The 27004-nt window shown below is 37.7% G+C and overlaps 1 protein-coding gene across 1 annotated transcript in view; it reads left to right on the top strand.

Moving 5' to 3' along the window:
• The window catches only part of SOBP (sine oculis binding protein homolog), a 161413-nt gene that overhangs the window by 1077 nt on the left and 133332 nt on the right, over positions 1–27004 (top strand). Inside the window, exons 2-3 of the mRNA XM_005883825.2 lie at positions 13074–13212; positions 15032–15217. Of these exons, the coding sequence (XP_005883887.1) occupies positions 13074–13212; positions 15032–15217 (325 nt within the window). The remainder of the gene's footprint in view (positions 1–13073; positions 13213–15031; positions 15218–27004) is intronic.

The raw sequence follows: 27004 nt of genomic DNA, 5'->3' as shown, positions 1-27004 counted from the left end.
AGGTGGCGGGGGCAGCCGCCTGGTGCTCCAGCTGTTCCCGTTGGAGCGATGGCACCAGAGCGCCGCGCAGCTCTAGACCCTCCTGGGCCCCCCAGCCCCTTATTTTCTATGAAGTTGCAGCTTTTGCCCGGCGAGGGGTTTATTCTGTGATTACAGGAGTCTCTCCTGATTTAGAAAAGATTATTTTATTTACCTATTTTTCTTTGAGTTACACACAAGTAGCAGATTTGGGGGGTAGGGGGACCTTAGTTTTCATCCTGCAGCTGTCTTAGGTCTCCATCTTCTGCATAGACTCCTTAACACTGCCAGCTGACTTGCTGAGGTTGGTTAAGTTTGTATTTAAAAGACAAACTGAATGAAAATGGCACGCAACTGAGTTGAATTTATCGCATTTTGATGTTTTCTTCTTTAGAACAAACGTATTCTATGAGAGTGCCTTGTATGAAGCCCACGCTTAGAGAGGGACACATGGATAATATATCCTATATGTACACCCCCGGGAAATTTCCACACAATCCAAATTTTGAACTTAAGGCTCTTATTTTCTGGGTGAGGAACTTAGTGCTTGGAAGTATGAGGTGCAGCTGTGGGAAGTAAGAGAGTTAAGGAAGATTTGCCTTGGAAATCAGGGCCATTCTTTGGGATGGAAACCACCATTGATTCCAATCATAGCTTAAAAAAGAGCAAGAGTGAGAGAGAGAGAGAGAGAGAGAGAGAGAGAGACCAGTAGGAGTTGTCCTCCAAAGGGGCTGGAATTCAAACAATCTACCATAACCATTCTTCCTCACTTACCCTTCCTGCGTTTCCAGATTACTTTCCCATTTCATTTTAAATTGGGGGTGGAGGAAGAGGAGAGAGGTGAAGTAACCAGGAAATGAGTGTGCACTGGCCCTTTAAAACACTGCCTAATGTGATCTATATGGATGGCAGCTTTTAAGTTTCATAGGTTCTAGAATTACAAATTAGCTAATTTTAATCAAAACATGTGAAATGTTATCCCGGCTGGATATAAAGGCTGACTGTGCTCGATGCTTGGGGCTCGCGTTGTTGACTTTGGCTGCGGGTGCACTCCGTGGTTTGGGAGATAGTTGTCCTTCTACAGTATAACAGATGTTTGTCTGAACTGGTGAGGAAGAAACAAAAACAACATTGTGTGAAGGGAAAAATTACACAGTTTTTAGCCAATGCTGCAGGACTAAGTATGGAATTAACCTCCGTGCACAGAATTTCCTTTTTGAAAATGTTATTTTTCTTTTAAATCACCACCTCCTATTTGAAGTTTTAATCATTATTGTTTCAACCCATAGTAGCAGTAAATGAAAAGTTCCACCCAGCAAATAGTTCAGTTGCCTGTAGCATGGTGTTTTCTCTCTGGTTTGGAACAATGTGTCTGTCAGAGACCCCTGGCCGAAATCTTCAGTCTTGTCAAAGCACACCATGCCAGGGAGTCATGAAATCCCATTCCTAGTGGAATTGTTCAGTAGGCATTCCTCTAATATAATAGCACTAAAAGTCCTCATTTTAAAAGTGATTTTTCAAAGACAAAAGGTGAAAGGGTTATTTCGAACTCATTAAAAATTTTCCGTTTTTTAAGAGTAATAACCACATCAATAAAACCCATCCCCAAACGTCATGGTATTATTACCCCTCCATCTGAAGTGTAGAGTAACATAACAAGTTGGTTGCCCTGCATAAAAATATGTGCAACAAAATGTCACCGAGAACACAATGTGGCCTTGTGCAGCTTCATATCGGTGCCGCTGGAGCTGCCTGGCTGTGTTTGCCTTCATCTGAACGGCTTTCATCTGGACCAGTGTAAACTAAGCCCTGGTAAGTAATCACTGCCCGGCAGAAAGAAAGGAATGTATACAGCTAGCACGGCCTAAGCTGTAAAAACGGAAACTTGAGCCCCCACCAGGATCACATATCAAGGCTTGAAGGTAGGGGAAATGAAAGGGGGAAAGAGGAGAGAGCGAATGGAAAAGTCAGCCTGGGAAGTGGAGGATCAGGAGGAGGCCCCCCTTAGGGAGATTTGGCTCAGGGATTAGGGAATTTTATCATGGTGTACAGTGACCTACTCAGGTTTCAACACTGGTTGGATCAAGTTGCCTCTCTGCAAGCTGAAAGAAAAAGGACTGGAGTGTATGTGATTTTTTTTTCCCCTTCGGGTAATAGAAAGGACATTGGTACAAGTGTCTATTTTAAGTACAGCCAATGCAGGGCACCAAGAACGAGCAACAAAATTACCTCCTCATAGAGACTTCCTTCAAGGTTTCCTCATTGAGATAGTCACAAATTTATTTGAAAACGGCCGGAGAAGAAAAACTGGCTGAGGTTTAGCTGACACCAGTAATGGCATTGGAGATTGTCTTCATGTGGCTGGGAGCTAATATTGGTTGCTGTTTCACTAGATCAGATATTGAGTTACATATTCCTTATCACTGATTTAATGTACATGGCAGTTGTCACAAATTTAAATTTGATACAATATAATTTTGTGTACGAGAAGTACATGACTTGGCATAGCTAGCTTATAGTGTAACTTTAGTGACAATATCTTCAAGCAGAAATGTTTGTCTCATTATGACCTTTGCAATGACTCTTTATCTTTCCTTTTCTTCTTCCTCCTTTCATCCTGGGTTTTTTAATTGATTAAAAAGACTCATTACTGTACGTGCAATTAGTATGCCTTATTTAATTAGTGGCCAACAAAGGAAATTTGAAAAAAATGTGATCTATATTTTGACTACTTTGGGTTTCAAAATTGAATATTGTGATTGTATCTAATGTAATATGTCTTCGTTATACTGTCAACTCATGAGTATCATAATAAATGCATGTTAGGAGGGAATTCTGACATATGGAAGGGTTAACTTGTTTTAGGAGTTCATCCAGAGCATGGTCGTTGTAATATAAAAACTAGTTTGTTACTATTGGATGTGTAAATGTATATAGATGTGTAAGTGTAAATAGAGTTCACTTAAAGGTATGTATTTTGTGCACATAGATCTTAGGGAACATAATCAGTGGTTATCAAACAGTAATGCAACTGGAAAATCTATACTATGAGTAAAGATACTGAGTTGGATTTTTACCTTTTAAAACTCTTTGGCAAAACAACATGATTAGATCAAGCACTCTGCCCTGGGAACTTTCCTAAACAAACCATAATTAATGCATTTACAATGTTTGGCTACTTTATCAATTGCTAAACTACAAGATAATCTGTGTTAAATGTCTAGGGTCTTCTTTTTTGCTGAAGAAGTTTTCTGTCTATAAATATTCTCAGTAAGTAATTTGTACCTAAAATTATGCGTCAGTCCTGATGCCTACAGTTAGAGTCAGTCACATCTGTTAGAGTTTAGTAGTAAACTCACCACAAGATTTTCTAGTTTGGTTTCTGATGGTCTCCATTTGGCATTAAAAATGAACTGTGTCAATTGTGTAGATGATAAAACAAGTTGCAGAGCTGAGCTGGTGAGTGTAGTGAGGTAAATAGCTTGGCTTTATAAAAAAAGGGCGGGGGGGGGGGAGAAATCAGAGTATGGATTAGAAAAGTTAGCATGGGTTGAAATCAGTTCACTGCTAAAACATGTATATTTTAAGTTTTGCTGTTGAAACGCCATCCTGGTGTCAGACCCGGTAAGTCTCAGGAACCTAGAAAGTGGGCTCAGGACCAGATCACACTGGGGCATTCACAAATGATGTCATACCTCTCCGCCTCAGGTGTACCACGTGGCAGGACTGGGGACTAATGTCAGTCGAAACATTCGTCCCAGTCCTTGCCCCTTGGGAGCTGGAATAGGGTGTTCCTGAGCCCACCAGCCCTGTTCTCTGCATTGCTTTCAGTCTTCTAGCTCAATGCTCCAGTCCTAAGCCCATGAGAGATGGTCCCAGAAGGGCATGAGAGCTGTGAATTCTGCTCTGTTTAACTGGAGGTTTTCTGAAGAGTCTCCATCTGTGAACTTGTGAGTATGATGTGTGGTGAGAGAGATTCTCCAAGCCTTATACAACTCGCAGGTTCCAGAGACGAGGAAATGGAAAGGAACCACTCCACTTCCTCCCAAATCTGAAATAAACATTTGAACTAGAAGAAAATGAGTCTGACAGACTCATTCCCTTCTGCGTTTCCTGCCTCTGTGCCTGCCAAGCACCGCTCTGAGAAGCCAAGCCCTACTCTCCTTGTGTGAAAGACAGACTTCCAGAAACCAAGAGGCAACAGAGTTTGTAAAGGAAAGTAAAAAAAAAAAACCCCCAAAACAAAACAAAACCAAAAAAACCAACAGAGCCTCAAAAAGCGTACATATCAGTGAGTGCAAGTGGCTATCTGAAAAAAGGGAGTTCGAGGGAACTATAATGTCGTGTCAGGGGGACCAGGCTTTTTATATCTTCTAAGGAAGAGTTCTTTTTATTAAGTCTTTTTACTTCTTTTGAAAAATATTATTGGAAGTAGTAGAAGGTGGGTCATATAAAAATCTCTGAAGTCTAAAACTTCCTCTTGCGGGATGGGAAGTCAGCCACACTTGCACTCTCGCGCTAATAAGATTATTGAATATTTTCCTAAAATGAGAAAAAACTAGAGTACTTTGTTTTTGCTGGTGCCAGTTGAAACATGTAAACAGACATGAAAGCCTGGGGTGAGTGAGATTTTGATATATTTTAGGATGTGTAGACTGATGGGTGTTAATATCTCTTGTGTAACCAAAGGGCTGTGGAACTCTGTCCTGCTTTAGGACCAGAGGCTTTGGCACAGTCAGGAAAACAATGTAACAAGTGTTGGCGATTTTTAGGGCAGTTCTGCAGCTGTGACAGGACACAGCTGCACACAGCTGCACACCTGCCATGCCTGCCACAATATTAGCCCGAGGGCTGCTCTTCACAATTTCTCAGCATTTGTTTGACCTTTTTAGGATAATTGATGTCCTGGCCAAAGATTAAAATGTGAGGACGTAAGTGTCTGCTCTGTGTTACAAGAAGACAATAAAACAACATGGATTTTATATGTGGAAGCACACAAGTTTGGTTTCATATGCCAATTACCACGTACAACCATCCAATTCAGAATATATCAGTAGGAGAACCAGACTTTCTCTCCAGGCCTGCTGGAGGCTGGGGTTAGATTCTAGTGTTGTGATGTGTCCTCTGCTCATAGAATCACATTGTAACAATTGTGTTGTGGCTGAGAACAATGCTGCAAAATGATCCAAATGGAGCGCAGTGGCCGTCTTCAAAGGATTTCAAGCTAAAATGGTGCAGTTCAGGTACAACCAGCAGGGCTCAGTGGGTAAAGTCTGCATCAGGAATGCAGACCTGGCTGCTCTTGTTATTTCATGCATGCGCATGACCCTCTAAGGGTCATCTGTGGAGAGTGGCTGGTCCTTAGGATACCATCTGATCTAGTGGGACCATGAATGTGGAACTACTTTGTAATCTCTAGTGGGCTCTTCCAATATTTCTTTTGCACTGTTTAAATTTTACCTCCCACCTTCTTGGCAGAACCATAAAATAAAATCCATCCACTTGATCTGTATTAACAGAGATGATTTAGATTCAGCCCTAGACCAGACCTGGGTATAGAGCTAGGTGCTGCCTTCTAATCAAGTTCAATGCCTACTTTCTACAAAAGAAACGGTCTCTCTCTTTTTTGCAGATTCTTTCCCCACCTCCTATTTGAATCTCAATTAGTGAGTCCAGTGATTCTTAATAGAAATCTACCTCAGAAGTGAGTACACGTGGAGGTAAAAAGGGAGATAAAACACTTTCCAAAAACAACCATAATTCTATTGTTAATAACCTTAGCTAGTGAGATATTCACATTTTTTCCCACCTTATAAAATTGTTCAGGATTGGGGTTTCCTTTTCCTTTGAAAGTATTTCTCATATGCTCCACTTTCTTGGATGATGTATGTCAGAATGTTTTGAAGTTAAGTAATATAGCTGGCAGATCCTCTATTGTCATTAGGATTGTGAATTTGGCTGACATGGTTGTCTATGAGAAGACTGTTAATTTTTAATTAAAACTTTTTATTTTTACAAAAATAATACATGGACATGACAGAAATAGTAAAATAAGCAATACAAATAAGTAAAAAAAAAAACACAATTTTCCCACCCAGACACAATTACTGTCAACATTTTGATGTACATCTTTTCGTGCCCTTATCTATGTATAATATATAGTTATTTTTAAAAAACAAAATGATCTTATATTGTACTAACCTTCCTTTTAAAACTTAATATATTGTTAATATCTTTTATGGCAGTAAAAATTTATCTACAGAATATATTTTACTAGTAAAATAGTATTCTATGTTAGACACAATTACTGTCAACATTTTGATGTACATCTTTTCGTGCCCTTATCTATGTATAATATATAGTTATTTTTAAAAAACAAAATGATCTTATATTGTACTAACCTTCCTTTTAAAACTTAATATATTGTTAATATCTTTTATGGCAGTAAAAATTTATCTACAGAATATATTTTACTAATAAAATAGTATTCTATGTTATTCATTCCATGACTAAGCTATAATGTATTTAACCAAATTATTATTGTTTGGCATTATAGTATGCTTCTAAGAAAAATAACACTGAGATAAGTGTTCCTGAACATTGCATATTTTTATACTTATTTCCTTAGACTAGTTTCTATAATGACTAGACATAATATTGCTGAATCAAGGGGTATGTACATTTTTAAGACTTTCAATGCATAGACTCAAATTACCTTTTCTAAATGTTGTATCAACTTCAATTCCCAATACTAGGAGAGTGCTCATTAACACCGGATATTATACATTTTTAATGTGCAAATATTTATTTTTAGAATCAGTTTTTTAAAATTTTGTTTGATTATTTCTCTGTACTTATACATTTTTAAAATATTTGTGAATGCATTCAAACAGATTAGCACATTTCTTGAGTACATTCTAAATGCTAGGCATGGTGCTAGGTGAGGAATAAAATGACCTAAAAGGTTTTTGCCTTCAAGTAACTTTTAGTGTATTTGGGATAGATGACATCTTTTATTAGAACTGGAAGTTGGGCCCTGGCTGGGTGGTTCAGTTGGTTGGAACGTCATCCCCATAACACCAAAAGGTTGTGGGTTCGATTCCTGGACAGGGCACATACACAAGTTGTGAGTTCGAACCCCCATGGGGATTCCCACAGGAGGCAAGTGAATGATCTAAAAATTGATGAAAAGATATCCTCAGGTGAGGATTAAAAATAAAAAGAACTGGAAGTTGGAGGGAAAATGAGAATTATGTTTGTGGGGAGATGGAGGACATGGCGTTTTCTTTATTTCAATGAGTCATTGGGAGCTCTTTGAAAGCTTTCTGCTCTCTTGGGTAGGATAGGATACAAAGTTGAAAACACATTGACATTCAGTTATGCAAGGCCTGGGATGAAAGAAATCAGTGATACTTATGTATATTTTAAAATCTGCTTACTGTTTTAAAAATAAAATCATTAGTCCTTTTGGAAGACCTTGAAATACTTGTGCTTCAGAAGTATTTTGAGAATTTGTAATAATTGTTATTTTCAAAGTGCCTTGAAGCCAACTCTTTATTGGTAAAATGTTCAATTGAAAATCATTAGATTGAACTTGCAGTACTTCCAGTTGAATAACGACAGTGTCTAATTAATGTCCTGGGGATTCAGTTCTGATAAAAATAAAGTTTGCCAGTATATAAAGAACTCAGAGGAGTGGAGGAATAGTAAATTTTCCTGCCTTTCCACCATCTTTCTGTGATTCTTTTTTTTTTAATTCTGGGAAGAGATTATGCTTTCAGACTAAATGTTAGGGTTGTCTTCTTACCTTAGGAGTCCTGGTGGTGAGAGAGACTGTAAAGGGTGAGGAAGAGGTATGGGAGTAAGAGGCGTGCAAAGCAATTAGGGTCAGATGTGATGTCAAAAAATTGTCAAGTGAGAAGGTTAAATTTTAATTGTAAAATTTGAGCACCCCCCATTTCAACAGTACAAATAATTAAGGAGAGTAGGGCCCAATGATCAAATCTGAAAGAAAGTGAAGTTTTAACAGAGGTAGATGTGCCCTGGCTTGAAAGCTGTATATATGTGATATTGACATCCAATGGGATGATTTCTTTGCAACTCTTTGGTCCAAGAAGGTAGCTTCTTTGGGATTGCTGACACATTGGACCTTACAGAAGTTATAACAGAAAGAGACCTGGTGTAAGAGTCTGTATTTTCATCCTGACTTTGCTGGGTGATCTCTCACGCCTGTCATTTACCTTCTGGATGCTTTCATTTCTGTTGTAAAATGAGGATGTTACATAGGTTCACCGAAAGTTTATTGTGGAAATCAAATACCTAATTCATAGGGTTATTGAAAGGAACAGGAGACTTTTAAAGGATGTGGAAACACTATAAAGTGCTATAAGAGTGTTAGACATTATCATTATAATTATAGTGACCTATTTTCCAAACCCAAATTGGACCACATGGTATGAGAGAGGATTTTTGTGCCACTTCCAAGGGCGAGAGGCAGTCTGCAAAATGTGAGTCAGATGCCAGGATATTGAAATTTCTGGCACATTTTGATGGTTTATGGGAGCAATGATAAAATATCTGAAATAGTGGCTGTTCAGTAAAATTTATGATGTGTGATCACTATAATTATATTTCTTTGCAAAAGGTATTTCATTTCTCATATAAGTAGAAGTTCTTTGGTTTCACAAAATCTCAGAGCCTGGAAAGACTTTCAGAGACTCTCCTTCAGTTTCCTATTCTAAGTCTCCAGGGCAAATGGTGGGTGAAGATTAAGGGGGAAGCAAAGTTTATAGTCTCCCTTAGTACAGTAGCTTCTCTTATTGTTGAATATCTTTACCTCAGAATTTCTGTACTTTAACTGTTATCACCTTCATTTTTCGCCTTAAAAAAACATAACTAACATAGCCTCATGTAGGAAAAGAATAATTCTTTTAATAGAATTTTTTTTTTTTTGTAAAGGATAACAATACAAAAAATGTTGAAAAAATGGCTGTTGGAACTCTCTGGCAGAAGGGCTTAAACCCCTTATGGGCCATAAACATTCAATTCATTTCTTCTAGAATATGTTATGTTTCTTGGATGATAACTACAAAAGTATATTACATTTCCTTTGGTTTAGCACCATAATGAGTCCATATGATGTCTGGCATCAAATTCTACCTAGAAATTTAAAATTTTCAGTTATTTATTCCTTGGGGTTCTTTGCTTTCCTTATTTCTTTATTCTTCTTTTTTGTTTTGTTGAGAGAGAGAGAGAGAGAGAGAGCGAGAGAGAGAGAGAGAGAGAGAGGAGGGAGAAAGAATGAGAATTTATTGTTCCACTTACTTATGCATTCATTGGTTGATTTTTGTGTATGCCCTGAATAGGGATCAAACCCCCAACCTTGGCTTATTGGGACGATGCTCTAACCAACCATAAGACATGTCTTAATTGATTTTAGAAAGAAAGGGAGAGAGGGAGAGAGGGAGAGCGGGAGAAAGGGCGAGGGGGGAGAGAGAGAGAGAGAGAGAAAGGAAGAGAGAAAGAGAGAGAGAAAGGGAGAGAAACATCTATCGGTTGCCTCTTGTACATGCCTGACTAGGGGTCACACTGGAAACCCAGTTATGTGCCCTGGGTTTTGAACCCACAACATTTTGGTGTATGGGACAATGCTTCAACCAATTGAGCCCCCTGGCCAGGGCAGGGCCGCTTTCTTAATACAATAGTGTGTAAGTCAGAGGTAATAGTTTATTTCTTGTGCTTACACTAAAAGAAACCTTTGGTGTTTGTTTTCCTCTTCTTTCAATGAAAGTCTTGTTCCTCCTGTCATGAAAGGTTTGAGATTTATGGCTTGAGGCTTTATAAACCTTTTGTTTTCTACTTTTGAAATCACATATTGAAACATTAAGGAGTTTATTTTCTTTTCAATGATAAGAAAGGGAATGTTTTAGAGCAGTGATGGCGAACCTTTTGAGCTCGGCGTGTCAGCGTTTTGAAAAACCCTAACTTAACTCTGGTGCCATGTCACATATAGAATTTTTTTGATATTTGCAACCATAGTAAAACAAAGATTTATATTTTTGATATTTATTTTATATATTTAAATGCCATTTAACAAAGAAAAATCAACCAAAAAAAAATGAGTTCGCGTGTCACCTCTGACACGCGTGTCATAGGTTCACCATCACTGTTTTAGAGTGTATTTTCACTGATATTTATAGTAACTTGAATATCATGGTTCATATTGATTCACGAAGTTTCTGAGTGTTCAGCACAAACCATAAACTAAATGATACAGTTAAGATGCCCAAATAATATGAATTTGGTGTTAATAATCCAGTAGAGGTTTTAGTTTGTATCTAAATGTGTGAAACTTCTGGATTTCATCCCTGGGATTGGTTCTGAAAGACTGAATGGATTTGCAGCTCAACTAAAACAAACACATCTATATGCTGACTGGGAGGTTGCTCCATGAATTATGCATCTGTAGCCTTTGTGTCACTTCAGAGGTTCGGCAGAACTGGAGAGAGAGGTGCCCAGATACAAATGGTCTAAAAAATTGGATATGGTGGCCAGGAGTTACTATGCAGAAGATTTTCTGTCTTGGCACAGTTCTCTGAGAGCTTGGGGCAAATAGCCCACATAGACCAATAGGATGGCTTGAACTTGGCTTTTAAAACTGTTGGAATTGTTTTTTTGATGCAAGGTGTAATCCTTATCCTTGGAGATTTCTGCCGTCAGACCACTAATGGAGGACCTGGGTCTGTGTGCTTAGGGACTGTCATTCTCCAGTCCAGGCACTGAGCTCAGTGAAAGAAATTGGGTGTTAGGGGAGACTGATGCCTCATTAAAGAGATCACTTTTGATTGAGCAGAGCAGCATTTAGCTGAGTCCTCCTCAGTGGTATTCCAGAAGTTGCTGAGCTTATTATACATATCGATCATATCATCTTTGTGCATTCATGAAAGGAATGTCTATTTAATGTGGACATGACCAGCCATCAGCGAGAATAAATGCCTCACTAGAGCTTGATATGGATGACTGTTGGCCTCACGGATGGTAACCCTGAATCAATCTGGCTAGATTTTTTTTAATTGCTTGTGCACTGTACCATCACAGGTTGACCCAGTTGGAGCTCTAAGCTTAAGTGAGTACGAAAGCAAAAAAATCTAGCATCCTGTGGGTGGTTTGAAATGCCAGGTTTGTTTTTGTGGACTCAGTAGTGTAATATCATTTTTTTAAAAAAATAATGCAACCTCTGCTGAAATCCAGTTGTGAAAATTTTTAAAAAAATATATTTTATTGATTTTTTTACAGCGAGGAAGGGAGAGGGATAGAGAGTTAGAAACATCAATGAGAGAGGAACATCGATTAGCTGCCTCCTGCACACCCCCCACTGGGGATATGCCCGTAACCAAGGTACATGCCCCTGACTGGAATCGAACCCGGGATCCTTCGGTCCGCAGGCTGACACTCTATCCACTGAGCCAAACCGGTCAGGGCCCAGTTGTGAAATTTAAGAGAACATGGAACTCACACATTGAGCCTATGAGCACTTTGGTTTAACCTGGGTTCTTTGTTTCAGGTATATAAATTATACATCCCTGTGTAATGCAGAAATGATAGCTTCTAGGGAGAATGAGAAATGACTTTGAAAAGACAGAGGTTAGAATATACAGATTTCTAGCTCAGACTAGGAGGCTCAGGCTGCCTTGTCATATGGAGATGCTTTTAAAAATTCATTCAATAAACATTTATTAAACTCTTATTCTGTAATGTAGATTCCTTCTTCTTATTTTAAAAATGTTTTCCAGCTTTATTGAGTTATAATTGACACATAACTGTGTAAGTTTAAGGTGTACAGGGGTTGATTTAATACATTTATGTATTTCAAAATTATTACCACTATAACATAAGCTACTACCTCCATCTGTCACATAGTTTAACATTTCTTTTTGTGGTCAGAACATGTAAGATCTACTCTCTTAGCGATATTCAAGTATGTGAAACAGTATTATTAGCTATAATCATTATGCTGTAAATTATATCCCCAAACTTTTAAATCTTATAACTGGAAGTTTGTACCCATCAACCAATATCTCTCTATTTCCCTGGATAGAGATTCTTTAAGGCCCATTAAGATCATTAACAAACACAGTCTCACATCTTGCTTCCAGATCTAGCAGTTGACAAATTCATAAAACATAGTCACCTGATATGAAGGCTTTAAATCTGTCCAAGTAGATCCATTATTTTCACAGTTTGATCTCTATACTAACAACAGCACCTTATATTTAGATATTAATTTATAACTCAGAAAGTTTTCATACATTATCCAAAATTTGGGTTGACTCGAAATGTTAAAGTTATTTGGTACTTTCATATTACATGTCAAAAGACAATCACCGTGTCCTTTGATTTCATGGAGGATGAATCTGTCACTAATGAAATTGATAAAGCAAATTATGCATTTATTTTTAAAGAATACTCTTGAAAAGGGAAAGTAAAAAAGGGAAACCCTTGTCACTCAGTGGTACTATTAATAAAATTTTTCTTCATTCATTAAAATAAACGGAGAACCTTGTAGCCTATTTAGCTTTCTGTGTGGTAGTGTTGACAATTAAATAATTTCTTTGCTGAGGTTTTGCTTTATCTGAGATGAATTCGAAAGCAATTCTAACTTACATTAATCTGAGCCACAAAAGGTCAATTAGTTGTTTTCATTTTCAAAAAAATTTTTAGCTGTTTTTGTGCTATACCTTTTAATATTTTTGTATTAGTGTGGTATACACTTTGCAGAGGAAGATGCTAAAATTGTGTTTGTTTGTAAGCAAAATTAATGCCCTTTTTCTTATTATCTTTAAATTGCAAATGTCTGAAGGCCTGTCATAATTTGACGTGTCATCCTGAGATTTAAATGCATTACAATTTTGAACAGGATTTGAAAAATGAACATGCCCCTAGGGGAGGTGGGTAGAGGCTGGTAGTAAACGGGTAGTGCAAATGGAATTTGACTTATGCATTCTTTTCAAATAGTTATTAATTATATAAATAAGTAGCTTATGCTTCTCTTTCAGAACTTTGCAGAAAACACCATGAATGAACTCCTTGGCTGGTATGGCTATGATAAGGTTGAATTGAAAGATGGTGAAGATATTGAATTCAGGAGCTACCCTACAGATGGAGAGAGCCGGCAGCACATTTCTGTTCTCAAAGGTAATGACATTTAATGTGCCTGTGCTCATGCCAAGAAGGATTAACTATCTCAACTTGCCAGAATTGAGCTGCTTTGGGACTCATTTTGTTGATTATGCCAATGGTTGATTTACACGCACATCCCCAGTGGTGTTTTCCCATAAGCAGAATTCCACGGAATGTAAGAGCACAACATAAAACAAAGGTAGACACAGCTTGATCTCCTTCCAGCAGCGGAAGAGCTAGCTAGACAAGGGCTAGGAACCTTGAGTGCTCTAGTCCTGCCCACAAATGTATAGAGAGGGATAATGTTTGCTAACTTCTCCTGCTTTTCTAAGCCCTTTGATATATGAATTGTTGGAGTCTGGTGCTTTCTGTGATGTGAGATGCTAGGTTTAGATTTTCAGATGCAAGAGAGTATGATGGTTACTTTGGTAATTCCCCCGACCCCCCCCACCCCATTTTTTTGGTGGGAATTCTAAAGGAAAGCCCTATTTCTGTTTCGTGTTTGAAGTTTTTATCCTTCCCACATCCCCAATACCTGTGGGTAGGGTAGATAGAAGAGTAAGAACATAGTAGATGGTTGGATCGTGTATTATTCTATAAGAAGTTCCTTAAAGCCCAGCCAAAGAGTGGAAATTAGAGGCTTGACAGAGTTGAATTAACACTGATTCTGCTGGTGGTAGCAGAACCAGATGTCTCATCATGAGGGAGCTTAGGACCATCAGGAGGTGTTTTATGGATACTGAACTTATGAACCTAAATTTGGAAGCAATGTCCAGGAAAAGAAGAGGAATATGTGAAGAAGCAATTTGAGGAACTTTAATAAAATGTGGGTAAAACTAATTGTGTGTTGTCATTGGCAATTTGATTAGTATTTGCATTGCATTCCGAGTCTATTGGCATAAACTACCTGTTCATGCATTTTGTTTCCAGTCTCTAAAATAGCACTTTTCCTTATTATATGCCAAGCCACGAACTATAAATGAGCTGTCCTGCAGGCATGTGGAATTGAATGTACGTGACAAATTTTATGTTAAGCTTTCTATGAAATTGTACACATCACGTTATGGCAATAGTATCAATTTCACTTGTAAATGAAAAATACAAGTTATGAGTGCATATTCTATAAACTAATATCTCATAAAATACTTGGTCTAGGTAATAATCTTTCCCTCTGTGGAACAGGAGTACCAGGATATGCGACTAAAGGGACAAAGTTGTTTTCTATGGTTAAGGTGTTTGTTTGTTTTTTAAATGATTGACATGCAAAGATAAAATTCACAAATTATAAAATTCATATTATTGTAAGTTTTCTTTATTTTTATTCTTGTTCATTTTTAATTGATATTAATGAGTTAATTTAATGGTTCTATCCTGTGCAACAACAGTTTTGTTCCTAATCATTTGTTTTTCTTTTGATTATATTATGGACCAAGTTTATAATACACTGGAACCTAGTTACAGTGCTGGGTGGGTGGGGCACTTTTTCAGCTTTCCCCCGGTAGACAGAGAGTGATGCCTGCTATACATCACTTTGTACATGGAAAAGGTTAATTGCCTCTCAATTTTCTATGGGCTTTTACAGTGCTAAAATTCATCATCATGATGCAATTGGGATGTTAGCTATCATAGCAGGGCAAATTATAAAGGAGCCCATTGGAAATTTATGGCAACAAGCCTGAACAGGTCCTGGATGGTTTGTAGAGTTCTGGTAAAGTGTTTAAAGGTTTGCTAGGAAAATATGTTTTGCTACAGAGCTATTTTACTAGAGAAAATGCGGTCATAAGGGAAATAAAGTTCTTTTGTCATGCTGAATGTGATTTCTTTTCTTTTACAGAAAATTCTTTGCCAAAACCAAAATTACCCGAGGACAGTGTTATTTCACCATACAATATAAGCACAGGCTATTCGGGGCTTGCCACAGGAAATGGACTCAGTGACTCACCTGCAGGGTCAAAGGATCATGGCAATGTGCCCATTATTGTACCTTTAATTCCACCACCTTTCATAAAGCCACCAGCAGGTAAGTCATGACTGGGGTTTCTAACAATAATGACTCATAGAAAGTTGTTTTAACTATCTTAAAAATAATGATCAAGCTCGAGTTAATTTTGGAAAAACTTTTAGAAACTTCATAGATAAGAAATGTTAGTGCATGTATTCTTTAAAGTAGTATTACTATTTTAAGCAAAAGCTCCAATTTATTGCCTAGGCCCGTGGTCGGCAAACTGCGGCTCGCGAGCCACATGCGGCTCTTTGGCCCCTTGAGTGTGGCTCTTCCTAAGCCTTAGGAGTACCCTAATTAAGTTAATAACAATGTACCTACCTATATAGTTTAAGTTTAAAAAATTTGGCTCTCAAAAGAAATTTCAATCATTGTGCTGTTGATATTTGGCTCTGTTGACTAATGAGTTTGCCGACCACTGGCCTAGGCTGTAAACTTTCAACCTACAATAAATTTTTTCTGCCACTGGCTACAAAAACGTATTTTCCTTCTCTGAAATCATCTGTTTGAAATAAAAATAAAATAATTTTTAAAATAAGATCTACACTGACTGGTTAGCAAGAAAAGAAGTAAGCCTGGTTGGTAGTCTTGAGGGCCAGGTCTCCTCTATGGGTTTCTAAAGGAATGGGCAGTTTTGTGAGGCTCTCAAAGACCTTTCTAGGAATTAGAAAGAACTCTATGGCAGAGATGGGTAATCTAGGTTGTTTCTTAAGTGGGTTTAGAAGAAGGAACTTTGAAGAAGAAGTTAAATGGCCTTTTGCAAGACCCAGTTTGCATAGGCCAACTAAAAAGAAGAGGGGTGACTAATTTTATAAATGTAAGGTTCATGCTTGAATGGATGTCCAGTGGCTTAGGTGAGTGATGATGGTGATGAGGGTATCATTATGGCAGTGCGACTCAGTGAAAAGAACACAGCTTTCAGACTTAGGCAGCTTGGGTTCAAATTTAAGCTTTGTCGCTTACCAGCTTTGTGAACATGGACTAATTACATAAACTCTCTTCTTCTCAGTTTCCCCATCTGTAAAATGGGGATCGCAGTTCCATGCCAGGGGATTTGCTGTGTCCCTGAGTTGAGAAAATGTATGCAAAGCTCCTTAACATGGTGCCTGCCAAACAAAAGCCATTTAATTTTTTCCCTTTTTCAGTTTTCAGTCAGCCCTAGAGTTATCATGCACATAATTTGTGCATGAAAGGTGTGCATCCAAATGCAAATTCCCTTCTAAGATTTATTTGAGCAAAAGCAAACAGCTTTAGAAATTAGCATAGCTGAGGCTAACATGAGTTTGGCATGCCAAAAAACCTGCCCTGGAGTTTCCTGCTGAGCCAGCCACGTGGAATTCAAGCACACAGCTCCTATTTAATTCTAATTCCACATCAGATCAGGAAATAAATATGCAAAGGGATAGAGGCCAAAAACTGAGGCTTGGAAGTCTTAGACGTTGGAACTCTGAGGAATTACAAGCCAGAGTAACCCAACACCAGTGGTTTTATGCTGTCTTCCATGCGACTCGAAGGCGCTCATCTGTTCAAAGCAAAATGTAGGGAAGGACGTGTTTAATTTTCTGTATCTGCTCTCAACCCGACTCGATCCTACTCCTGGGTTCTATAGGAAAAGACAAAGATACAGAAAGGTTCTCTGCTTTCAAGGACCTAACCTATTCGTTCCTAAGCAGAAATGTACAGGAGAGATGAATTTTCACTTAGTCATATGATCTAATTCAGGGCTTAGCAACCTTTTTCTGTATAGGGCCAGGTAGGAATTTGGGCTTTGGAGTTGTACTGTCCCTATCACAACTGCTGAACTCTGCTATGGTCGCAGGAGAGCGGCCATGGATGATACATAAACAGATGGTCATGGCTGGGTTCCAATAAAACTTTATATTAAAAAAGGCAGTGAGCAGGATTTGGCCAGGGACATAGTTTGGTAACCCTTGCATCAGGTTGGTAAAAGTCTCATGATAACTGGAAGGTGAATAGTGTTTCTAAGAGTCAGGCTGTGAGCTTTGCCAAAGTCCTCTGTGGATAGCATAAGGGACAGTAACAAGGGCCAGGAAATAGTGGGGTTTTCAAGGTATGTGGTGAGCTCTGACAAATAGTGGGTGTTCCACCAACATTTGTTGAATAAATGAATACTATTCAAATTCCTGTTGCCCATTTATAAGACAGCACAGGCTACCTTGTTGTTGAATGAGTCCCAACCTGTCTGACCTTGACCATAGTCTCTCAGGCAGTTATGTGAGTAATTCTCTGTGGATAAGTAAAGTCCACAAATTATCCAAAGACTTCTGTCTAGTTAATCATTTCAATTCTTTCTTTTGCTAAAACTTTTATCAGAGTTGTTATTCAGGATAATAGAGTCGAGGCACTCGCACTGAGAGTTTTATAGCCATCTGTAGGTTAACATGGCATTCCTGAGGGGGAACTAAGAAATGGTAGATTGTCTAGAAGCAACAGGCCCCTCGATAATCAGCCCCCGAATAATTTAGAGTTGACTGTATCACGCAAGTGTCCACCTCTCAGGAGAGGAAAGATGGGGATCCGATGTGTGCTTTGGATTCCTGGAAAGAAAATAATGATTAGTGTTCGAATTATTGTTGTACTGTGAACTGGCCATGTGAAAATGTTAGTAATAGTACCTATGTTTGTATTAAATCCTCTACAGTTTATGAAACTCATTGATACTTGCTATTTTATTTAATTTGATCTTTACAGTAACCCTGGGAATTAGCATGTTTGGTAATATTAAATAAAAAACTGAAGCTCAAATTGGTTAAATGGCTTTATCAAGGTCACGTGATTTCTAAGTACTTGAGCCAAGACGAGTGTAGTACTAAGGTCTTCTGACTCCTAATCCAATACTTTTTAACACAGAGTTGCGCTTCTAGCAAGAATACTTATTAATCTGCTACTTCCCCAGTGACAGGGGATACAATTTATTCCTGCAAAAGGCTAGTTTTTAAAAGTCCACATCTTTTGGAAGACCTGATGAGTCCTCTCACCCTGAGAATCAGTGGTTCTGTGAACTGGGGTGACCTAGTAGGGGTGAAACCCCAGTTTGGTTTGAAAGTGATTTCCATCATGAGGCAAGCTGCTGCTTCTCTGAGGTACCAGAGGGCTCTGTCTGGTCAGGCGCTGGTTCCAGAGCGTGTTTCATGTACTCAGGCTGACCACTGGACCCCATCCACGTTTGGCAGGCTGTGGGCCCAGTGGAATACTCGTGATTGGGAACATGGTGATACCACATGCTCTTGGATTTCCACTCTCCTTTTGCACAGCTGCATACAGAAGTGTGGGTGTAGCTTACTTCTGTGCCTGCAGATCTGCTTTTCTGTTCCTGCCCCCTTTTTCTTTAGAGAAGGGGAACTCCCTGTGCTTTGGTGATCACCACAAGCATTGACCCTCCTTTGGCCACACATGTTTGCATCCGATTTTACCCGATTTCCGAGGCTAAGCTGCCCTGCCCCACTCAGAGACAGAATTTGGCCCTTGGTATTGGGTTTGTGACATCACAGTTGTTACTATGGTAATAGACTTGTTATAAACACAGGATAATAGCCCTGATTTCGCTCTTTTTTTTTTTCACTCTCCAAGCAGTGAAGGGACTCATCATAATCCTTAAATAAGAATCACAGACTTTTTTGCAGACTCTAGGAGGTCGACAGAATAAGGCTTTGCCATACAGAGCAGTCATTAAAAAAAAAACACTGTTATAAGAATAATATTAGAAAATAATTGAAAGTATTAACCGTCACCTTTTTATGCAAAGATTCATTTATTCTTTTAGTTTGAATGAATATGAAAACTCATTCTTTGCTAATTTTAAAAATCACAGCATGAGCATAGTCTGAAGTGGCAGGCTACCTATCAGCAAGAGTTTGAAAGATAACTCAGGTTAATTATATTGTAACCTTGCTGTAATTCTTCTCATATTAGAGATTTTAATATGAATCCAAGCCTTTGGGACTTCATTCAAAGAGAACTGTGCCAGTAAAGGGCTTTTCTGCATGAACCGAGTTATAGTGAGTCTCCATCAAAATACTAGGCCTGCCCTACTCCCCTGCAAGTTTGACTATTGAAGTAAAGACACTCAAAATAAGGACCTTACTAGTACATTGGTCTTTGCTGCTTTACAAGTGAAATAGCGCTCGGCTCCATTGATCTGCCATCAGTCCTCTGCAGTGGTTGGGCAGGTTTGGGTCTCCCCACTTTGTCTATCTCTGGTCAAAGTAACCAGCTGGGACTCGAACCAGGATTTTTATATCTCAATCTCAGACTTGCCCTATAACAGCGTTTTGCTCCCAAGAATTAAATAAAAAATCAATAAAACTATCAGAGTCATTACTTTCTTTTTCACGAGGAAAAAATGAAATGCAGCAACTTTCTAATGAAAGTTTTACCGAGCCCTGCTGCAGAAAACAGTGTATCTAGGAAACGGCATTTTAGATCTGAGTCTTTGGACAGGTTTTCCCAGAGGCTTACAAGTTGCCTGTTGTAAGCCCAGAATCCCTCTAAGTCCCTGATTACTTTTAAATGAAATGAAATGTGAAAGAAGGAGGGAATATATTCCTCTGGATGCATTTGTGTGGCAGTTTTGAATAAAACGTCTTTGACCTTAAATGGTAAATGATCATATTCTTATTCCCCACCATGTTCCTACGTGTGAGGTGGAGGGCAGGGCCCACACAGGACATGCAGGTTTGTGTGGAGGGAGATGAGATCAAGCCCCTGAGACCGGCTTGATTTCCTGTGTGCAGGAGCGTCTTGCCTTTCTTTGAAAACAATGACCATTTCCTGTCCTCCAGGATAGTTTGCTTTCAGTGAGCGTTCCAAATATGTGTTCAGGCATGGTCATGGAAATATGATATATTTTTTCAGGCAAATCTTGAAATTCTTAAGAGGTTATAGGAACGGGGCTCTAAGGAACCATTAGCTTAGCTGAGAATGTGGAAACATTCACGTGATCTGCTAAGCTCTATGTATAAAGCTGAGTAACCCACAGTTAATAAGCATGTTACTTTTTGGCTCTTATAATTCTTACATGGAATCATACTTGCAGGGAAATGGGAATCAGAATGTGGTTTGCATTATGACCATTATTTATTTTATCTGTTATTCAATATTCTTAGGGCTTGCATATGCATGCTGTATTCCAAGTAGCCATTGAGAAAACAGGATTTAATCAAAATTGCTTTGCCACTTATTTGTGTGTCCAACTTTTAAAATATGATTATTAAATAAAATTACCTAGAGTTAATGGGATTTGGATGACTTACTATTTATGTAGCAGATACATTTCTCAAAGAAGAGGTTCACTGAACCCTCAGATTTGGAGTTTTCCAAGTCATTTAGGACAAGGACAGGAGGAATGATGGTGAATGGCAGGACAAGAGTAGTTAATAACAGTAATGATATAATCTCATCACAGCTAATATTTTTGAGCACTTATTATGAGGCAGGTGTTGTTTAAACAGATTATCTCATTTGACTTTTTATTTTCTTTAACAACTCTATGTGGGTGCTGTTATTCACCTTGTTTTACATCTGAGGAACTGAGACCCAGAAAAGCTAAGCGACGTACCGGAGGCCACACGGGTAATAAGTGGCAGAGCTGGTATGTGAACCTAGGCATGATGTCTCCTTAACCCACACTTATAACCACCAGGTTATCCAAATGCTATGTCAGTCTTTCAGTCACTTACGTATTTACTGAATGTTTTTCACATTGCACCAGATAATATAAATATCTATTATCATTATCCCTGAGCACCAAGAACCTAGAGTATAGCTGGAATATAATCAGCTATACTTTAGAAAGTTAATATAATTTTAGCAGCATTTGGACAGTGCATGGTGTGGGTAGAAAGGCGAGGAAAGTGGAGTAGCAGAAGGTCTTTAGGCAGATAAGACTTGCTGTATTTGTACAGTTGAGAAATGGGTTCTGAAACACAATATAGGCTAGAAGATAGTCATTTAAAATTCAAAGTGATTAAAAAGACACAAAAGCCTAAAAATGTTATTTACTATGACATGGTTCCTGTTATTAGGGGGTCTTAAAGAATTGTGGACCAGATTTCAGTATGCTTAGTCATTCTTCATGCCAAATGGAATGTGTAGTTTGAATGGAAAGATTGCTAGGGCAAGAACCAGGAGGCCTGGGTTGTTAATGTCAGCTCTGCCATTTACTGGTCGTATAATCTTAGAGAAGTCACTTAGCCTCTGTGAGCCTCAGTTTCTTTGTCTGAAAAATGTATTTAGTTTAGGTAATCTGTAATTTTCCTACATTTATTAAATCCCAATTTATGACTTGTATGGTGAATTTCCCACCTGATTTTATGATTTGAAAGGATCTATTTTAATATGCCATAATATGTACTTGTTAATCGATTGAGCATATTTAAAGCAAACTCAGCTGTGTGTGTAGTTATGGCAGCCAAGATGAAAGATTTATGCTACTTAGGCCAGCTTTCAATGATTGTTAATTTTTACTCTGAGTGAATAACTTGAAATAATAGCTTTAGAATTTATGAAAAGTACCAAAAATGTGAAATGTGAGTGAATAAAAAAGATTATATCACACATACGTTATTAGACCAAATCATTTGCTACACATAAGTAATGATCATTGCGAGTAATTATGGGAATTTCTGCAAAAGAGAAGTCACATTATGTCTAATTTAATTCACCAAAACAAGAACAGGAAGAAATAGAAAACTTGAATAGTCCTACATCTATTAAAGAAATTAAATAATTAAGTATTTTTTACAAAGAATATTCTAGACCCAGACAGCTTCAGTAGTAAATTCTAAACACTGAAGGAAAAAAGATCCCATCACATGACAAGGGCATTAGACGTAAGGAAAATAATAATTTAATGTAATTGGGTTACATTAAAATGGTAAACTTCTATTTATCATGAACACTGATTAAAAAATTGTGAACATAATCATAGCGAACTAAAACCAGTGATATATGTACAACAGGATATTACATCATGGCTAGGAGTTTTTTTTAGGAATGCAAGGTTGACTTAAAATGTAAAAATCAGTCAATATAATTAACCACATTAACAGAATAAAATAAAACCTCATACAATATTCTTAATAGATGCAGAAACATAATTGGGTAAAATTTAACACAATAAATAATAAAAAAACTTTTGGCAAAGTAGGAATAGAATGAAACTTCCTAAATATGACAAAAAGTAGCCACAAAAAACTTACAACAAACATTATACTTAATGTTAAATATTGAAAACTTTTCTCTTGAGATCAAGAATGAAATAAAGATGACTACTATCACCACTTCTATTTAATTTTGTCCAATTACATAGATAATGTAATAAGGCAAGAAAAGGAAACAAAAAAATATAAGATTTGAAAGGTAGAAATGACATTTTGTTTAGAACAGAATGCCTCCTCCACCAATGTATAGGCAAACATCAGAGATTTTGTGGTTTTGGTTCCAGACCACCACACTAAAATGAGTATTGTAATAAAGCAAGTCACACGAAATTTTTGGTTTCTCAGTGCATATAAAAGTTTATATTATTCTGTATTCTGAGTGTGCAATAGCATTATGTATTTAAAAAGTACATATCTTAAATTAAAAATACTGTATTGCTAGTGGTGGGTCTTGCCTAGATATTGATGAAAATGCCATATCTGCAAAGCACAATAAAATGAAGCACACTAAAATGAGATATGCCTATTATGTTTAATGAGTGCATTAATCAAGGTCTCTAACACAGTTGATACCCCCAAATCCATTATGTTTCTATATACCAATCACAAAAAAATTAAAAGCAAAACTTAAAAATATCTACAAATTCCATTTATTTTATTTTTTTAAAAGCTGTTTTTAAAAGTATACGTTTTTAAATTGATTTTAGAGTTCCGTCTTTTAGTTGTATTTTTGAAGTGGTTGTTTGCGGCAGCAGTCTGCGGTGTTTACCTATGCCGCCATCTTGGTCTCTCCTGACATAATTTTTTTTTCACCACTTCTATTTAATTTTGTCCAATTACATAGATAATGTAATAAGGCAAGAAAAGGAAACAAAAAAAATATAAGATTTGAAAGGTAGAAATGACATTTTGTTTAGAACAGAATGCCTCCTCCACCAATGTATAGGCAAACATCAGAGATTTTGTGGTTTTGGTTCCAGACCACCACACTAAAATGAGTATTGTAATAAAGCAAGTCACACGAAATTTTTGGTTTCTCAGTGCATATAAAAGTTTATATTATTCTGTATTCTGAGTGTGCAATAGCATTATGTATTTAAAAAGTACATATCTTAAATTAAAAATACTGTATTGCTAGTGGTGGGTCTTGCCTAGATATTGATGAAAATGCCATATCTGCAAAGCACAATAAAATGAAGCACACTAAAATGAGATATGCCTATTATGTTTAATGAGTGCATTAATCAAGGTCTCTAACACAGTTGATACCCCCAAATCCATTATGTTTCTATATACCAATCACAAAAAAATTAAAAGCAAAACTTAAAAATATCTACAAATTCCATTTATTTTATTTTTTTAAAAGCTGTTTTTAAAAGTATACGTTTTTAAATTGATTTTAGAGAGGAAGGGAAAGGAAGAGAGAGATTGAAACATCAATGATGAGAGAGAATCATTGATTGGCCGTCTCCTGCATGCCCCCCAATGAAGATCAAGTTTTTGTGCACCGGGCCTCTAGTATATATATAAAATAATTAATATGTATATATTTGAGGTATGAAAGAGAAATAATACTTTCTGTTTGTCATGTCAGTTCTCTTTTGTTTTAAATTTTAAAAAGGAAACTGCAATCATGAAATATATTACATGTCGGAAAAAACATAAATCCATTCTTTTACAAATAATGATCTTTGTCAACTCAGCTTCTTTCCTCAAAGAGGTAACCACTTTTATGGTAATCATTGCCTTCTTTTCTTATACAGTTTTAACACCTAAGTGCCCCTCCCTCCAAGAAATACAGTTTATTTTGCCTATTTTTGGTCTTCAGGTAAATGAAATTATGGTAGCCTGCTTCTCAGATGGCCCCCAGTGGTTCTGCCGTCCTGCTGGTCTCCTCCTACATTGAATCAGGAATGGTCTGGGGGATGAACTTCTCAGGCTGCCATAAAAGGTTAATGCAGTTTCTGCCTAGTCATCTCAGATTGCTCAGTCTCAGGGGAGCCTAAGGAAACTCAAGCAGTCCTGTGAAGAGCCCCATGTGGACAGGGGCTGAGGCCTCCCACCAACAGCCAGCACCAACTTGATAGCCTTTGGTTGAACCATTTAGAAGTGGATTTTCCAGCCCAAGATAAGCCTTCAGAGGTCAGCACTCAACCACTGAGCCATGCCAGCTGGGCCAAATTCCATTTAAAATATCATCAAACTGTCAAATATCCAGAGGGGAAAAAAATCTAACAAAAATATGTGCAAGATTGTTACACAGAGAACTATAAACATTGCTGAGAGAAATAAAAGAAGACCTAAATCAGTGGAGGGACACACCATGTTTATGGATTGGAGACTAAATACCCTAAAAAGGCAGATTCTTTCTAAATTGATTCATAATTTAATGCTATAAAAATCTCAGCATAAAATTTTGTGGAAATTAAAATGCTGTTTCTAAAATTTACATGGAGATGCAAAGGGGCAAGAATAGGCAAGACAAATAGATGAAAATGAAAAACAAAACTGGAAGATTTATACTGCCAGACCTCAATAATTGTTATAAGACTATAACAATTAATTAATAATTAAATAATTTTATTTTACTATTAGTGTTAATTGTTGATGCTGTTGTTACTCCTCTTTTGACCATACTTTAAATTAGCCTTTAAAAATAATTAATATAGCCCTAGCTGGTTTGACTCAAGAGTCCTGGGTTCAATTCCAGTCAAGGGCATATGACTTCCAAAAAAGACATTTGGCTGAAACCTCATGAGCAGCCCTTAGCCAAAAGTGCTCCAAACCACTCCCAAATATCTGTCCTACGGAAAACATGAGCAATAATAAATGATTTCCATTGCATTAAAAAGAAGCAGTGAAATAATGATTCAAGGATATACATATAAATCATTGCAGTGGACTTCAGAAACTAATCTAAACAGATACTTGATTTATGATAAATGTATTAGTTTGGGTTATCACAACAAAATACCATAGCCTGGACGGCTTAAATAACCAAAATTTATTTTCTCACAATTCTGAAGAATGTAAGTCCAAGATCAAGGTCATTGGGGTTGGTGTTTGGATTTTCTCTGTGGGTTGCAGATGGCCACCTTCTCCCTGTGTCCTCATGTGTGTGTGTGTGTGTGTATGTGTGTGTGTGTGTGTGTGTGTGTGTGTGTGTGTGTGTGTGTGTGTGTGGGGAGAGAGAGGAGAGAGAGAGAGAGAGAGAGAGAGAGAGTTAGTTCTTGGGTGTTTCTTCTTATAAGGGCTCTATCCCATTGGACCAGATCTCTATCCTCATGATCTCATCTAACCCTAGTTAACTCTCAAAGGCCTCATCTCCAAATAGCATCACAATAAGACTTAGGGCTTCAACACATGAATTTTGAAGAGACTCAAGTATTGAGTCCATAACAACAAAGATAACAATGTAGAGCAGTGAAGAAAAGTAGTCTTATGGGAAAAAATGTATATGGATTTTTTACTTCACACCACTCACAAAAGTCAGTTCTAGATGGATTGTTGATCTAAATGTGACATGTAGAACAATAGAGCTTGTAGAAAAAAGCCTAGGAGAATATATTTATGATTTTGGGTAGGCCAATATTTCTTAAACTAAAAACACTAACCATAAAGAAAAAGGTTGATTAAATAGGCTCTATTAAAGTTAAGAATTTCTGCTGATTAAAAGACATCTTTCAAAATAATAAAAAGAGAGATGACATTCATAATGCATGTTCCACAAAAGGCAAATATTCACAATATATAAAGAATCCCATATATACATATATATTAAAAAACAGCCTAATAGAAAAATAAGCAAAACTGTAAACAGGCACTAAACCAAAGAAAATATCCAAGTGGTCCATAAACATGTTAGAAGTTATTTAATCTCAGTCAGCAGGAAAATAAAATTTAAAATCATAATAAGATACCAGTACACAAACAGAATGTCTAAAATGAATAAAACTGATCATACCAAGAGCTGAGGAGGATATGGATCAACTAAAACTCTCATGCATTGCTGTTGAGAGTGCAAATCAGTATACCCACTCTTGAAAGATGATTGCCAATATCTATTAATGCTGAACATACATATATCCTATTACACAATAATTCCATCCTAGATATGTACTCAACACCAATGTGTATATGTGAGACAAAGACATATAGAAGATCCTTCATAGTAGCATCTATATATATAAAAGCCAAGAGACTGGAATGACCAGAACAATCGGTCGCTATGACACGCACTGGGGAGGCCAACTGGCCTGATCGGGGCCCTGATCGGCTCCTCCCAACCGCCCGCGGCCCCTCCCCCAGGCTTGCCCTCCCCCTGATCAGGGGCGGGCCAGCTGGCCAACCTCCTGGGGCCTCTCTCCCCCCGCCAGCCAGCCTGATTGGCCCTCATTGGGGTGGGCTGGCCGGACCCCACCTGTGCACAAATTCGTGCACTGGGCCTCTAGTCCTATATAATAAAGAGGTAATATGCAAATTGACTACCACACCCTCACAAGATGGCTGCCTACGACCAGGCCGGCAAGGGGGTTAGTGAGGGACGACCAAACGACTGAACAGCAGGCTGCATGAGGCAACCAGGCCGGTGGGGCGGGGGGCCGTGAGGGGTGACCAGGACGGT

This window comes from Myotis brandtii, unplaced genomic scaffold (assembly GCF_000412655.1).
Source record: "Myotis brandtii unplaced genomic scaffold, ASM41265v1 scaffold8, whole genome shotgun sequence".
NCBI classification, from domain to species: Eukaryota; Metazoa; Chordata; class Mammalia; order Chiroptera; family Vespertilionidae; genus Myotis; species Myotis brandtii.
This window is presented reverse-complemented; position numbering and strand designations above follow the sequence as displayed.